The following is a 15,653-nucleotide window of genomic DNA, read 5'->3' on the forward strand; positions in this document are numbered from 1 at the left end:
TGTTGGTTTGTTTTGGTTTGGTTGGAGGTTGGTTTTGCTCTTTGGCAACCATCTTGGTAATGGGAGACCGACTTACTTTGGTCAAATGATTGTTCGAAAGCTTTGTAATCCTTTTATGATATTTCTAATACAATTATGCAACTTCGATTGTACATTATGCATAAAGAAAAGTGCTTTTCAACTTACTCGAGTAAATTTTTTTAAGATCAACATTTTAAATCACACTACATGATGCATCATTAATTTTTTTAATATATTTATTTATATCATTACTTTTATACATAATGTTTCTTGTTTAAATATTAAAATAAAAATATAACATTTTCTTCAATTTTATTTCAAGGTAGAGTTTCACCTATTGATCTTTCACTAATATTCATTTCCTCTATTTATAGACCTTTTGCGGAAATTCCTTCTCAACCATTAATTGGTTTTCTAACAAAATATCATTGAATCTCAAAATAGAGTTCCTTTTAAATGGGGGCTATTTTATTACATCCTTATTTTTCTCCACATACTCGTAATGGGAGGATTAAGTTTTTCAGGTCATACTTGGAATAAGCATTCCCACAAGCATACATTTTCCTTATTTTATAGATATATTAAGTATATTACTCACTCTTTGTGATACATCATCAATGAGAGTCAAGATCCTTCTACAAGCAATCAAGTGACATCCATTGTCAAGGCACAAATTTGAAGGACACTCTTTAATACACTAACACATTAACTCGCGACAACAAAATTATCAATAAAAAACATTCATGCCATATACATAACAAGTTCATTACCAATGCTTTATATATTTTCTTTCTATTGTTAATTTTGTCATAAAACTTAATTATGACACTGTAAAGCATTGCTAATTCCTCAATACTCTTTAGTACCACCTCAATTTTATTTGTCTCTATTAACTTACACGTGAATCCATTACCCTCGCTATTAAATTGAGCTTAAATTATTTCCACCCCTTAAAAAATTTATTTTCAAAATATATTATTTTCCTCAATTTTTTTTTTATGGACGATTATCATCCTCTTTCATTTAAGAGCCAAGGACTAAGGGGCATCCATTCTACTAAATTCACCCAAGGCATGTTCCCAACCTCGTTCCTTACGGTGTCAGAGCTTTACACTCAACAAGACTTGATCCCTAGTGAGCTCATTGAAAATCTTTCAACTTCAATAATAGACCAAAGGCCCATTGATCTTTCTCAATATTAATTGAGTTAAGATTTCACCAAAATTTCTTGCCTCTATTTAATAATCTTTTTGACCATATGAGAAGAGAGTTCCTTATAAATGGTGCTATTTATTGCATCCTTTCTTTTCTCCACATACTCATAATGTGGGGAATAAGTCTGTTAGGCCATACTTGGAGTAGGCCCTTCATAAGGTCCACTTTGCACATGCTGGCCAACCCTCATCAAAACACTTTTATGTACGTAAAAGATCATCAATATGGAGAGCATGCTCATGCAAGGCAATGAATTAACCTTATTAAAAAGATGATACAAAACCCATTTGAAACTTAAAAGACAAATTAAAAAGGTGGTACAAAAGCCATTTGAAACTTCAAAGACAAATAAAGTTAAATCTATTTCCCAATTATTAGCTTTGTTTGTATTTGCACGTTATTAGGGGGGATTTAACATTCTCATTATAGTTATTTAATATTTATTTGGGGTCCACATTTACCAACTAACGCCTCATAATGTCCACTTGGCCTGGCCCACTTCCCGGCACTGAAAGTTCCAAAGAATTCAAGTACAACAATAAATGAGGTTTATTATTTTAATCGGGAAATTAATTGGCGGCAATTGTTTTAGTCGGGAAAATTTGGCAGCGACTGTCTACGGTATCCCATGCATATGCATTGCAATATTCAACTGGGCAAAACCTCTGAGGTTTTGCAGACCGAAAAATAAAATAAAATAAAAACTATTGCCTTTCTGCATGCACAACAGTTAAGGTACTACAAATAATAATATTGGACTGGAATATGAAACCCTAGTTTAATAACCATGGAAGATCTGGAGTGGATTGCAGCTGTAGCTCTGTAATGGTGGCAGTCACGTCTGCCTTAAAATGTCCGTAGTCAATGACAAGTTTCTATCGCTTTCCATACGGAATTCGGCTTTTTCAGGTACGTTTTACTTTTTTTTTGGTCTGGAAAATGAATGGAAGGTTGAGTTGAATGATAGTTTTGAGAGTTAATGAAGCGAAGAAGAATGACGAGGCATTAGAGTAGAACATGAGATTCGTTAAAGTTGTTCTTGTTGGAATAGAGTAAATGAAGCGAAGAATGGCGAGGTTATAGAGTAGAAGGTGAGATTCGTTAAAGTTGTTTTTGTTGGAATATGTGCATTTTGGTTGCTTGTTTGAAAGAACTGTTTGAAAGCAAATGGAGTCAAGAACGGTAAGTGTTTAGTTTGAAGTTTTCCTGTCCGGAACATAAATGCATTTTTATTATTATTCTGAAACTAGTGTTTGAGCGCCAGTGATGCAGAGAATAGTTTCCATTTTACTCTGAAGTATGAGATGTTTTAAAGTGTTCATATAAGAAAGCCGGGGAATACATGTTTACGAGTAAATATCGGAAGAATAGTTTGGTTTTGGTTTGAGACAGCAGAGTTTTTGAGTTGTTAACGTCTGGAACTATTGTGTTTTTCTTATTTCTCAGAAGCAGTATTTGAGAGCAAATGTTGGGAAGAAGAATGAGGATTTACTGTAAAACAACTTATATTTCAATTTGTTCGTGTCCGAAAGATACAAGTGGCATTATTTCCGTGAAAGAGGTGCTAGAGAGCAAAAGGTGGGAAGAATAGTGAGGCCACCGTCAACTGTATACATTTCAGTTGGCTATATCTGGAATGTGTGCATTTTTATGATTTATCTAAACAAGCATTTGTGAGCAAATGGTGTGAAGGATAGAGGGATTTTGTTTAAAACATCAGATATTCTAAGTTTTGGAGTCCGGAAATGTGTGCATTAAGTATTTGGAACGAAAGTTATTCGAAGGTCAAGGTGTATCTGCATTGTGTATTAGAGACAAAATGAACAAGAAAATTAAGGTAAATTTTCGTTTCTTTTTCTGAAAAACATTGTTTTGAGAGCACATAATGCAAATAGTGTGGAGTTGTTTCAAGTTTTAGAGGCATGATCTGCTGGTAAAAGATTATTTTTGAGCTCCGGGCCTTTGATATCTGGTATATGGTCAGGTTTGAGGGTTGAAGTGTTTGCATTGTTACCGGAAGCTGGCGAGTTAGAAGATATGATTTGCTGAGAAAAGAGTATTTTTAAGCTCCAGGCCTGTGATATCGGGTATCTGGTCAGGTTTGACGGTTGAAGTGTTACATTGTTACCGGAAGCTGGCGAGTTAGAAGATTGTTAAAGAAACAAGAGTCCTTTTGTCAAGTTCAGAAAACTTTTTCATAAGAATTTCTGAATTCTCCTTCGGGTCTGCACTAGGGGCGTTGCAACTGTTCAATTATGTTCATAGCTTTATGATGAGTAGGAGTTGGGTAGGGCGTTATTGATGAATGTACAGAGAGTGTTTGGCCAGGATGTTTTACCAGGATATTTATGAAGATGCCCAGCTCAATTGTACGTGAAAGAATACCTTACCCAGTCTTAAACTAAGTACATTTGACTGTTTAGTATCTAGTCTTTGACCAAATACATTTTACTGGTTATTTTGCATTCTCACTATATTATTACAGCGAGGTTCTATTTATGCATGATTTGATTTTGAGGCGGGTAGGCTCAGGGCTCAAAGGCTAAACCAGGCTTATTGGGAAACTCAAGTTTAAAGCTTGGCTGGGGAGAAATTCTTCAGCAGGGGAAATACAGTATTGTCTCTGACCAATTGCATTGTGACTGGCTAGTTTGCAATCTTCAGTGAATTATTACAGCGAGGTTATATTTATGCATTAATTGATTTTGAGGTGGGTGGGCTCAGGGCGCAAAGGCTAAATCAGACTTACTGGGAAACTCAAGTTCAAAGCTTGGCTGGGGAGAAATTCTCCAGCAGGGGAAACACAGTAAGTATTCACAGGCATGCGTTCCCCTCTCCATGAGATGAATTATCCTTGATGGTAGGAGGATCCTTCTAATGGCCAAAATCCAATATAACCTCACTTTTTAGTGGGCCTTGGTCGCAAATTTTGTTGGGTATCCTGCTAATGTTTACGGTGAAGGTTGGGCTTCTAATGCCGTTAATGTAAAAATTTGTCAGGTATCTGTGATAATGGACAGAATGAAGACTTTTACACTAATGGGAATTGCAGCTTTTGTTTTCTGTTTTGGGCTTGGGATGGCTCAAGTCCTTTCAGAGGATGCACTGGTACTTCTTGAATTTAAAAAAGGGATCCACAAGGATCCTTTGGGTCATGTTAGCTCATGGGATGAAAAATCTGTGGTCTTAAATGGCTGTCCGACATCATGGTATGGAGTTGTGTGCAGTGATGGGTTCATCACTGGAATTGATCTCAGCTCACTGAATATTGCAGGAGAGATCAATCTTGGAATTTTCAGTAAGCTTAAGAGGCTGCAGAATTTGTCATTGTTTAATAATTCTCTTACAGGGAATCTTTCTGCAGAATTGGGGACTTTAGGGTCCATTCAGTATATTGATCTATCAGACAATTTATTTTATGGGTCTATTCCAGGGGAAATTGGTAACTTGCAAAATCTTCAGAATTTGTCTTTTGCTGGCAACAAATTTACCGGAATTATTCCTGATTCAGTGGGTGCCATGAGCTCACTTCTAAATCTTGATTTGAGCCGAAATTCATTGAATGGGCAGATGCCAACTACTTTGTCAAAATTGCAGGATTTAGTTTCTCTTAACTTGTCATTGAACAAGCTTAGTGGAGGAATTCCGGCGGGTGTGGAGAAGTTTCTGAACTTGAAGAACTTAGATTTGCATCAAAATCAGCTATCTGGACAGATTGAAAGTTCTTTAATGCTTCTAATGAGTGCAGAGTACATTGATCTGAGCTGCAACTTATTTTCAGGACAGCTTCCTTGGAAAATGCAAATCATAGCCAGCTTAACACAATCACTCCGGTATTTGAATCTCAGCAACAATAGATTTACTGGACTGTTACAGTCTGATGATAGCATACCTTTGTTTGATAGCCTAAAGGTTCTAGATATAAGTAGCAATCAGTTGACAGGGGAACTTCCTGCTTTTCATTTTGTTTATGCACTCGAGGTTTTGCGCTTGAGCAATAACCGGTTTTCTGGCTTTGTACCATTTACACTTTTGGCACAAGATTCTTCAGTCTTGGTTGAATTGGATCTTAGCCACAACAATCTTTCAGGTAATGTACCAAATAGTCATTCTAAAGCCTTGTATTAAGATATTAATCTCCCCATAGTGTTTTAACGTTTTATTTTCTTGTCTATTAATTTGTTTAGATGTCCAGTTTGTGTTTTGGACTGATAGTATTGGAATAATACATATTTTGAATATTCATTTATTTTGCAATGTGTAATCTCAGTGCATGCACTTCTATCATATATTTGTTAATTGTGTACCATTTCCCTAGTTAGTGTACATTATGAGTTCATTTTTTAACGAATTTCTGCACACCCGAGTTCTTTTTGGTCAAGTGTTTTAAGAATGGCATATGGCTTAGGACACATACTTCTATTGAAATATTCTGTTGGTCATATAATTTTTCCTTTTCTTTTGCAGGTCCACTTGGTGTAATTACATCAACCACTCTGAGAATTCTAAATATTTCATCAAATTCTCTGTCTGGTCCACTGCCCAGCAAAACAGGAACATGTGCAGTGATGGATCTAAGTAATAATGTGTTTACTGGAGACTTATCCGTGTTGCAGACATGGGGAAATTCTATGCAAGTCCTTGATTTGAGCTGTAATCAGATTACAGGATCAGTACCAAATGAAACATCTCAGTTTTTGAGACTCACTCATCTAAATCTCTCACACAATGCATTAGTTGGTCCTCTCCCATCCATACTTGGAACATATCCCAAACTTAATGTGCTTGACCTTAGCTTCAATCATCTAAGTGGATTTCTTCTGACTAGCCTCTTTAGTTCATCTACATTATCAGGTCTACATTTGGCTAGCAATCGATTCACAGGAACCATTCCACTGCAGACAATGCTCCCTGTCAGTCCAGCATCATCATCGGCATATACACCATATTTACAATATTCACGTCTAGAATCACTGGATCTTTCAAGCAACCAATTGAATGGTTCCATTCCTGTAGAAATTGGCTTCTTAGAAAGCCTCAGGGAACTAAATCTCCATGGAAACAATTTCCTCAGATCAATACCATCTGAAATAAGCAAGCTTGGTAATTTGTCTTACCTTGATCTCTCTGTTAATCATTTGACAGGGCACATACCTCCTAATCTTCCAAACAGCCTGAAAGAACTGAATCTTTCCTACAATAATTTATTAGGGACAGTTCCTCAGAATTTGAGAAGGTTCCCTGAGTTATCCTTTCATCCTGGCAATGTTCAATTGATTTTTCCTCATATTGCTTCCCCTTCTAATGGTGTTCCAAACAGAGAATCCAATGGAAGTCATGCCGAGGGCCTTAAGCCAGGTCATAAGGCTTTAATCATTGGAGGGTGTGCTGCTGGTGCTGCAATTCTCATTGCTCTAGCTCTTTTCTTGCACCACAGAAGAGTTTCAAATTCTCAGGACCTCTTGGAAAATCCTGAATATAATAAGCAAGTTACTCGAGCAGATGACAATAAAGGTAGCACCTCCTCTGCTCGGCATTTTGATTCTTACAAGAATGCTGATTGCACAGAACCTGTTTCAGTAAGTCTTTCTGTTGATGACCCCATTGCTTCCAAAAAAGAATCTCCGGTTGCTGCACTAAAGGCATTTTCTTCTGAACCTGCTTTACGGTGGCCTTCAGATGTCAAATTAGAAGGTGTGGACTCTGCAAAGCTAATTGGTTCAGCTCTTTCTCCACCAAAGATTAAGTGGTCCTCACCTGGTTCCAATAGTCACTTGTCATCATCTCCACGGTCTGAAGATTCATTCACACCTGACCATCCTGTTATATTGAAGGTCCGGTCACCAGATCGCTTGGCAGGGGAACTCTATATTCTGGATCAGAATTTGGTTTTAACAGCTGAGGAGTTGTCACGGGCACCTGCTGAGGTTCTGGGTAGAAGTAGCCATGGCACTTCGTATAAAGCAACACTTGACAATGGCCATTTGCTGAGAGTGAAATGGCTAAGGGAAGGCCTGGCCAAGTGCAGAAAAGATTTCACAAGGGAGGCAAAGAAATTTGGTAACATAAAACATCCAAATATAATCTCTTTGAGAGGGTATTATTGGGGACCTAGTGAGCATGAGAAGCTCATTTTATCTGATTTTATGAGTTCGGGCAGTTTAGTGAGTCATATGTATGGTAAGACTTCCTCCCATGTTTATAACCCAGCAAATATAGCTTTTTTATGAATTTTTGTTGCTTCGTGTGAGAAGAGTGTTGAACTTATTCTTTAAAATGTTTATACTTATAACTTATCCCTTACAAATTTGTCTTTTTCATAAAGTTCATCTCTGCAATGTGGCTATTTTATGGACGATCAGTTGGGTACTATCTGTATATCATTGTAGTACACCATTCTGGAAGCGTTAACATTCCTAAGGCAGTTAAGTTTACATCAGAAGGAACCCTGAAGAAATATATCATTTAAAAGTGAAATTTGTTCAACTGCTCAATAGCCTTCAGGTCCTCAAGGAAAATAAACATTCATACGAGACAAGGCACATGATATAAACATCCATTTGAGACACATGGGAAATGAATAGAATTTGAATCCATGATCCATTTGAAACTGTAGGTTATGACTATTTCTATTGTTCTCACTTCTCTCTGCTTCAATGCTTTGAATTTCTCATATCAGTATGCATCAAAATGTACTACAACTATTTAGATTTATTGTACAGTATGAAGGACTGTATGCAATCTCAATTTCATCAAATTGCTTAAACATATTAATAAATCAAGGAGGACACATCTCGTTTGGTCTATTCAGTAGTGCTTTGGAGGATCTCTAGTTTAAAACTAATATATTATCAAACAAAGGTCTCCAAGCACAATCAATGTCTCATCAGCTGTAAGATACTACAACATGCATTTTTGAACAGTACTCAACAAGCATCTATCTGGATGCTGGTTTAAGCTATTCAGGTACAATAGAGATTATAATCTCGATCTAGGAAACTGTTGGTCAACTATAGGCTACAGTTGTCTTTAGGTCTCTTGACACAATTGTTGACCAAGCAAGTAGACTCACACTTTTTACTAATTTTCACTCAGAGATGGTTGCAATATTTTTAGGGGACCGTCTCTTAGATTGTTCTAGAATCCTTGTCAAGGTATGCTAAGATAACAGATAAGCATTACTTGAGCTTACACCAGATATTTGAATGCCAATGAAGAAAAATGATTGATTGACATTGCAACAAGATATTTTAAAACATGCCCCCACGGGTTAGAGTAGTTGGTCTGAGTCTTGGATTTGCTCCCCGAGGGCTTGGGTTCAACTCTCTGGCTCGGAATTACCCCGCCACGGACACTTGGGGGCTGTGCTAGTTACCCCGTGGCTGCAGGGATTAGTCTCGCCTCAAGCTCGCTCCGTAAAGGGAACCCGCTGGGCTTGGGTCGTGGGGATACCCTGATGATAACAAAAAAAAAAATATTTCAAAACATGGTACAACAAATATGAAATTGAGCCATGTTTAAGTTCCAACAATGTTCAACTCTCTCTGACTTTATAACTTTCACCTTTTATGGAAGCAAGTAGTGGCCAATCTGTACTTCAAATTCTTATTGTAAATCAAACTACTAGAGATACTAGCCTTTCAAGAGAATTGCAGAGTAGAGACGAGTCTTATTTTGTGTTCTTACATATGAATTTCTGGATTGTAGAAATTGATGCACATGATAAAGTCAAAGAAATGCAAGTTTGGAATTTGAACACTTTAATCAAGAGATGACTAAGACTCTGCCTTCACAATTGGTATCACTTATTATGCTTTGTATTCAGGGAAAGGTTATTCCAAGATGACAATTGCAGCTAGTTGCCTTGTGGATGGTTGGTTTGCTGTCAGCTATCCAAATTTGCTTTCTCATATTTATGTGTATTTGTATGGTCCCTCTGAAAATATTCGGCCTTGCTGAGGTTATGTGTACAAGAGACAAACTTGAGTCAAGGATAAAGCTAACCCTTGTGCTATCTGTTGACTTAAAGATGTATAAGTTACTTGATATCCACTGGTACATGCCAATTTTAGGACCAGAGCTTGTTTTCTATTGACACCCAAGTTTAGCACTGGAATTAAAGAAGCGATAATATTCAACATCAGTACCACACACTGGTGAATGGTGAGAACAAGATAATGTGAAAGACATCAAAACTGTCAGGTAGCAATTGTTGAGAACTAGTTGGCACAAGGAACAACAAGACACAAAAAGATCAAGCAAATTGAATAGCTTGATTAAAGATCAACATATTTGTGCATAGGGATGGATTGCATACAGTATTTGCTTCAAAACATTGCTTGTAGGAAAGAGAGAGTTTTACCCAATCTCATGGCCACATTGCCATCCGGATTCCACCTGACAGACCCTATGGAGCTCCAAACCAACTTGCAGGGTAGTGACAAAGTTGCATCCTTGTGAGATAATGACTTAATTTGTTTCAAGATTGAAAATAGATCGATATTCTTACTTATGGATGAGAAATAGATATCCCTGTGTATGTGGGTATGCATGTGCTTGTGTGTGTGCATTGTGTACGGGAATGTGCTGTGTATGAATATGCATTATGTATGAGTAAGCATCTCTATGTACGCATGTGTCTGTGTGCCTGTGCCTGTGCCCTTGTGAGAAAATCTGATTCAATTTTTTTGACAAAAATTATCTAATGCTAAAAAAATTGTAATGAGAAAGCAGAATGTGTTTTGGAAGTATAGTGGTGTGCTATCTATAGCACCTGGTAGCCTTAATGAATTGTTCTATCTCAACTTTGCTAGAATCTCTTCTCGATTCATTTATTCCTGAAATTGTAGCGTCTGAAAAACAGTAATGGTCAAACAAGGATGATAACATTCACCCTTAACCTAAGTTGCCAGATTCTTCCAGAATTTCTCAGGGTCCTGGTTTGGTTCTGTAGAAATTCTGGTCCTTTACAAATTCTCTGCAAATTCTTCTAGGGTCCCGAATTTGCCCTGTGGGTTCGCTGAGAAGGACCCGGGGAGAACTTTGGGGAATTTGCAGCGAATTTCAAATTCAGCGGCAGAACCCGGGCTGAATTTGGGCGTTAAAACACATTTTTTAATTTTTTAAAAACTTTTTTTATTGCCTATTTTGAACTGAAACATTGATATGGTGGTGTATTTTAGCATTTTGCTATGTTATTTGCCATTGGACGAAAACGTTAATATATATGGTGGTGTATTTTGCTATGTTTACTATTAGTCTATTAGCATAGTCGACACTTGATAGTGGTGTATCATGAATTTATTTGCTGCTGCATATATGTATATATTTTTTATTTTTTATTTTTATGTGTTTTTGTATGGATGAACCCAAAGCGAACTTGAATCCACCCCCCAAAAAATTTGAACGAATTTGTGAACCCGAATCTCAAACCAGAATCCAAATCCGAACTGGGACCAGCAACTTAGCCCTTAACAGATCAGATATGAGAAATATTATTGGTTCTAAGTTTCATTTTGGCCTTTATGAAACTTTTGGTGTATGGATAAATAGAGAAGTGCACTGGGGATAAGCCACTCATATATTCTCCCCAAGATTGTTTCACAAAACTGCATTGGTTTTACATAGATTTATTCTCACCACTTCCGTCTATATACATAGTCATCTTATCAATTAGCAGTGGACATTATTATTTCTCATTTTCTCTCACATCTATATGCTCGTTTACTTCTAAGTAACACATTCTATGAGTTCACTATAACACATTCTTCTTTCTCTTTGCAATATGGTGCTTTTCCTCTTAAACCAGCGTTAAAAACAGTTCCTACAAAATATTGTCCATTGAAACATGATGCTTTGTTGCTCAAACTAGCTTGTAATTCTATAGTCTATCTATATAAAATTAGGGTGTGATTTCTTTGTGAATGAACTGTTGAATTTCCCTTATATGATATTTCTTTATTTGGTATAATAACAACATTTCTACATCCTCCCTGTACCAGGCTAACCTTTAGCCGTTTTGAGACTCTGGCATCCTATGTTGGGCATATCATATAATTCTCAATTTTGAGCTTCTCTTGTTCCCGGTGGATCAATGTGCATGCATATGAATGTACATGTTTTATTTGACTCGAGCTGTGTTTTGTCTATATTTTTATCTGGTACATAATGAGTCACAGTATGATCTCCAAGAATCAATCCAGTCCATAAGATGCTCTAACAGAATGATTTTTACTTTTAAATGCTTCAAGCACTCTTTTTGGTTTCAAATGTACTTGGGATAAAGTAAAGCCCACTAATATTTAGTTTTGTGTTGATGTCTAGTATCCCAAGCACATTTGCTGATGTTGTCTCTATGTTATTTGATTGAATCATCTTTTGGCCTCTAGGAAAGTGCTTCATTATTTTACACTGTTGGAGTTCGCCTCTCTGAATTGCTCAATTCTGCATGTACGAGTGAGCATTCCCAGTTTTTCTTTTATTGACCCAAGGATGTTGCATGGGTTCAGGTTTGTACTTTTTGGTTTGCTCAAGGCTTTCAACCACGATAGATATCAAACATTATATTACTGGCTGACAGAAACAGATTCAAGGGCGGCCATCTAAATGGTTCTCTCATTTTCATTAGTGCTTGCCTTAGATTTTTTCAATTGCTTTCATATCTATTAGTAGTCAATGATTTGAATGTTACAGTCTGAATGTAAATGCTTAGATATGTACATGGAGGATGAGCACCATTTTGACTTCACCTATATCTACATTAAACGAGTCTCTATTCAACAAGTACTCTAATGCAAAATGCATCGCTTGTTTTATTTTACCCATTTTGTTCTGCATTTGCCATCATTACCTAGGCAGTGTTTTGAGTGGACCTTCTCTAGTAAAGTAATGTTCATTTCTTCTGTACAGATATGCATCAAGCAATGGTATCTGAGTTGCTTTTTAAAAATTGGTACACGTTTTATGCTTATTCTCACTGCTTGTACCTATTAATATATAAGTCCTGTAAAATTAGTTTGTTTTTGGAAAATAAGTTCTGGATTTTGAAGGTGCTCTGGACAAAAGTACACTACATAGATTGTCATGGAATAGTCAGAATAAATAAGACTATTCAGAAGATTATGAAACTAAACTTACAATGGAATATGGTCATCCATATGGAGACAAAATCTGTGCAGTCTGTATAAATTACTCTTTTGTTGAATTCATCATAACATTTGTATTTGTTTTTGTTTCATTTTCAGATAGATCTGGTAGGACAATTTCACCCTTGTCTTGGGGTCAGCGTCTAAAGATTGCTGTAGATGTTGCACGTGGTTTAAATTATCTACATTGTGAGAGATTCATGCCTCATGGTAATCTCAAAGCAGCAAACATCTTGCTAGATGGCCCCGATCTTAGTGGGCAACTTTCTGATTATGGTCTGCATCGGCTGATGACACAAACAGGAACAGCAGAGCAATTACTAAATGCAGGTGTCCTGGGATACCGGGCTCCAGAACTGGCCTCTGCAAAGAAGCCAAGCCCCTCATGTAAGGCTGACATATATGCTTTTGGGGTGATATTGTTGGAGATTTTGACAGGAAGGAGTGCAGGTGACATCATATCAGGTGATATGGGGGTAGTTGATCTTACAGATTGGGTGAGGCTATTAGCAACTGAAGGACGAGGAGCTGAGTGTTTTGATCCGGCTCTCCTGGTGATTGAGGGGGGTCAAGCTCCTCCAAAAGGAATGGATGATATGCTATCTATTGCTCTTAAGTGCATCCACCCTGTATCTGAGAGACCCAACATTAGAACTGTTTATGAAGATCTAACTTCTATATTGGCCTGAGATCTTATATCTCGTAAGATCATTTTAGGCTTCTATAAATGCATTGTTAAAGTATGTCTGATTGTGAGTCTGTTTCAATGACTCAGAAAAGAATTTAAATGAATGTGAAGAAGTTTTTCTGATTTGCCTCATCATATCAACTTCCTGAAGTTCGGAGTACAAGAAAGTATGCATACTTAAAAGTTAGATTAAGGTTACTTCTGTTGTTTCTTCAATCAAGTCTAGCTTTGGCTTTTGTTAAATTTTTTGGAGCACGTTTAAATTTAATTCCTGTTAGTTTTGAAAGGGATGCTGGCGGTATTCTTTACTTCTGGAGTGTTTTGATGTGAATTTTGAAAGGAATGGCAGCGGTCGTGTTTGACGCTTGGGCTTGCTAACCCCAAATAAAAAAGTCAAACCTAACATTTGTTTTTAGGAACTTTTGATTCAATTTTTTGATACTGGAAGGTATAAGAGTAATAAAGGAAGTTTTATTGCAAAAACGAGGGGTGACAGACAAGCATGGTCCAGGCAAACATCATAAGCAACAGCCGAAAAGGATCCCATTATAAACTTAAAATGTCAAAATGTTCCTGCTAAATCTCTCTCGTCACTAGAGAGGAAAAAGGTTAAAACGTAAAACTCTAATTGAATAATAATGTTAAAACGGAAAATCAGAACCAAAGAAAGAAAAAAGCCTAGTTACCCATCAAGCTCTAGATGGCACAAAATCCCATTGCAAAAGACGGACTTTTATCATTCTAATAAATACCCTACTTTTACGCGGTTGTTTGGTGTGAATGGAAAAATCATTTTCACCTTTCATTACTATCTAGTATGCATAGACTAGCTGAAATTGATGGCTCTTCAAGGACTAACTTCGAGGATCATGGTTGTGGGCTTTGCAATCATGAAGACTACTTGTGAGCACTACTTTAGCAAAGGTAACTGATGGATCATGCTGGTGAGTAATGATGGGAGACGTTTTTGAGGAGTTTATCTTATCTTTGTTCTTAAGTCATTTTCGTTGCTGGTGTAGAGTTTATTTTGTTCTTAAGCCATTTTTGTTGCTTTTGTAATATTTCATTATCTCTTTGATTTCCCTGCTTAGCTAATATTTTATTAGCTCTTTGATAAGACAGCTGAATGTGAATGGACTACTTCCCCAATGAGCTATTGAGCTTATCTTTTCTCTTAAGCCATTTTCACTGCTTTTGTAATACTTCATTAGTTCTTTGATAGGACAGCTGAATGTTAATGGAACGCTTCCCCATATGAGCTACTGAGTTTATCTTTGTTCTTTAGCCATTTTCGCTGTTTTTGTACTACTTTATTAATTTTTTGATAGGACAGCTGAATGTGAATGGAGCGCTTTGCCCAATGAGCTACCGAGCTTATCTTTTCTCTTAAAGTCATTTTTGCTGCTTTTGTAATACTTCATTAGCTCTTTGAGGACAGCTGAATGTGAATGAAGCACTTAATGAGCCAAAAGTTGTGGAAGATATTTGGGGGAAAAGACCTAGTAGTTGTGCACCCTAACTTTGCGCTTCTCAAAATCCTACTTGGAAATTTCAAATCACTCCGATTTTTTTTACAACAGTTTACTTGGCAAGTCCCCTGTTTATAACTAAGGTTTCAGGGCCGCATCATCAAATATGATGCCACATCAGCATGCTTTTTGTCAAGGTGTCCAAAATAGCCCCACAAAAAAGTGAGATCAATAGGCATGCAAAAGAGACCCCAATAGTTGTGCAGCTGATGTGGCATCACCTGATTGGTTGCTTTTAACAATATTAGTACATTTCTTAACAACTATTGGTACATTTCCTAACAACTGTTGGTACATTTCTTAACAAAAATTGATATTTTTTGTTTCAAACAATAGGTTTTATTTGTTCAATCTTTGGAACAAAAGGTATCAACAACCCTAATTGGTACATGCTCAACTACTGGGTCCTTTCCCCTAATGAGCTAAAAGTTGTGGAAGATACTCGGGTTGCAGGATGATTTTTTTTAATTGAAAAAATGTATGTATTAATAATAAAAGTATTGTATATCAGAGAGGTCTATAAAGACAAGAATCCCAAAAGAAGTAACTTAAGTTTGAATACAACTGTAACAAAATATTATAAAAAGGAGCAAATCAGTATAAAACATACATCTGAGTGAAACGACCCAAGTGGAGATTGCAATTTCCAATGAGATAGATCTCACTTTTCTCCAAAGGTATAAAGCACATAATCCTCCACAATGATATTCATAGTTGTATTGATACTCGAGTTGCAGAGACAATTTTTCGTAGATCTGTATTGAATCTTTGTATATACTAACGATGACTTCATTCTTTAAGGTTCTTTAGAACGTCGTGTTCCATAAAGTTCTTTGAGCACATTGTGTTCAAGTATTTACAAAATATATGCTTTCTTAGTGGGAGGAAATAAAATATCTATGGTTAATTAAATAATTAAAGTAACAAGGAAATAAAATATCTATGGTTAATTAAATAATTAAAGTAACAAATAAAAAAGTAATTTAGATATGAGTAGTATTAGAAATTATTTGGAGAAACACAACGAAATAATTATATAAAATAAGTAAATGGTAA

At 36.5% G+C, this 15,653-nt stretch overlaps 1 protein-coding gene across 5 annotated transcripts; it reads left to right on the top strand.

Annotated features, from left to right (window-relative positions):
• Positions 1-1,877: 1,877 nt before the first annotated feature.
• On the top strand, positions 1,878-13,200 carry LOC131037615 (LRR receptor-like serine/threonine-protein kinase GHR1). 5 transcript variants are annotated; one of them, XM_057969801.2, is made up of 5 exons: positions 1,878-2,145; positions 2,683-5,326; positions 5,704-7,416; positions 11,745-11,844; positions 12,480-12,607. In XM_057969801.2, exons 2-4 carry the CDS (start codon positions 4,249-4,251, stop codon positions 11,810-11,812), a joined length of 2,859 nt encoding a protein of 952 aa, XP_057825784.2. In that variant the 5' UTR covers positions 1,878-2,145; positions 2,683-4,248; the 3' UTR covers positions 11,813-11,844; positions 12,480-12,607. The 5 variants fall into 5 exon arrangements, with proteins under 5 accessions (XP_057825784.2, XP_057825780.2, XP_057825779.2 ...); XM_057969797.2 differs by lacking the exon at positions 11,745-11,844 and having other exon boundaries at positions 1,883-2,145; positions 2,683-3,073; positions 3,221-5,326; positions 12,480-13,200; XM_057969796.2 differs by lacking the exon at positions 11,745-11,844 and having other exon boundaries at positions 1,883-2,145; positions 12,480-13,200.
• Positions 13,201-15,653: the final 2,453 nt, after the last annotated feature.

The sequence above is a fragment of the Cryptomeria japonica genome, chromosome 11 (genome assembly GCF_030272615.1).
Source record: "Cryptomeria japonica chromosome 11, Sugi_1.0, whole genome shotgun sequence".
NCBI classification, from domain to species: domain Eukaryota; kingdom Viridiplantae; phylum Streptophyta; class Pinopsida; order Cupressales; family Cupressaceae; genus Cryptomeria; species Cryptomeria japonica.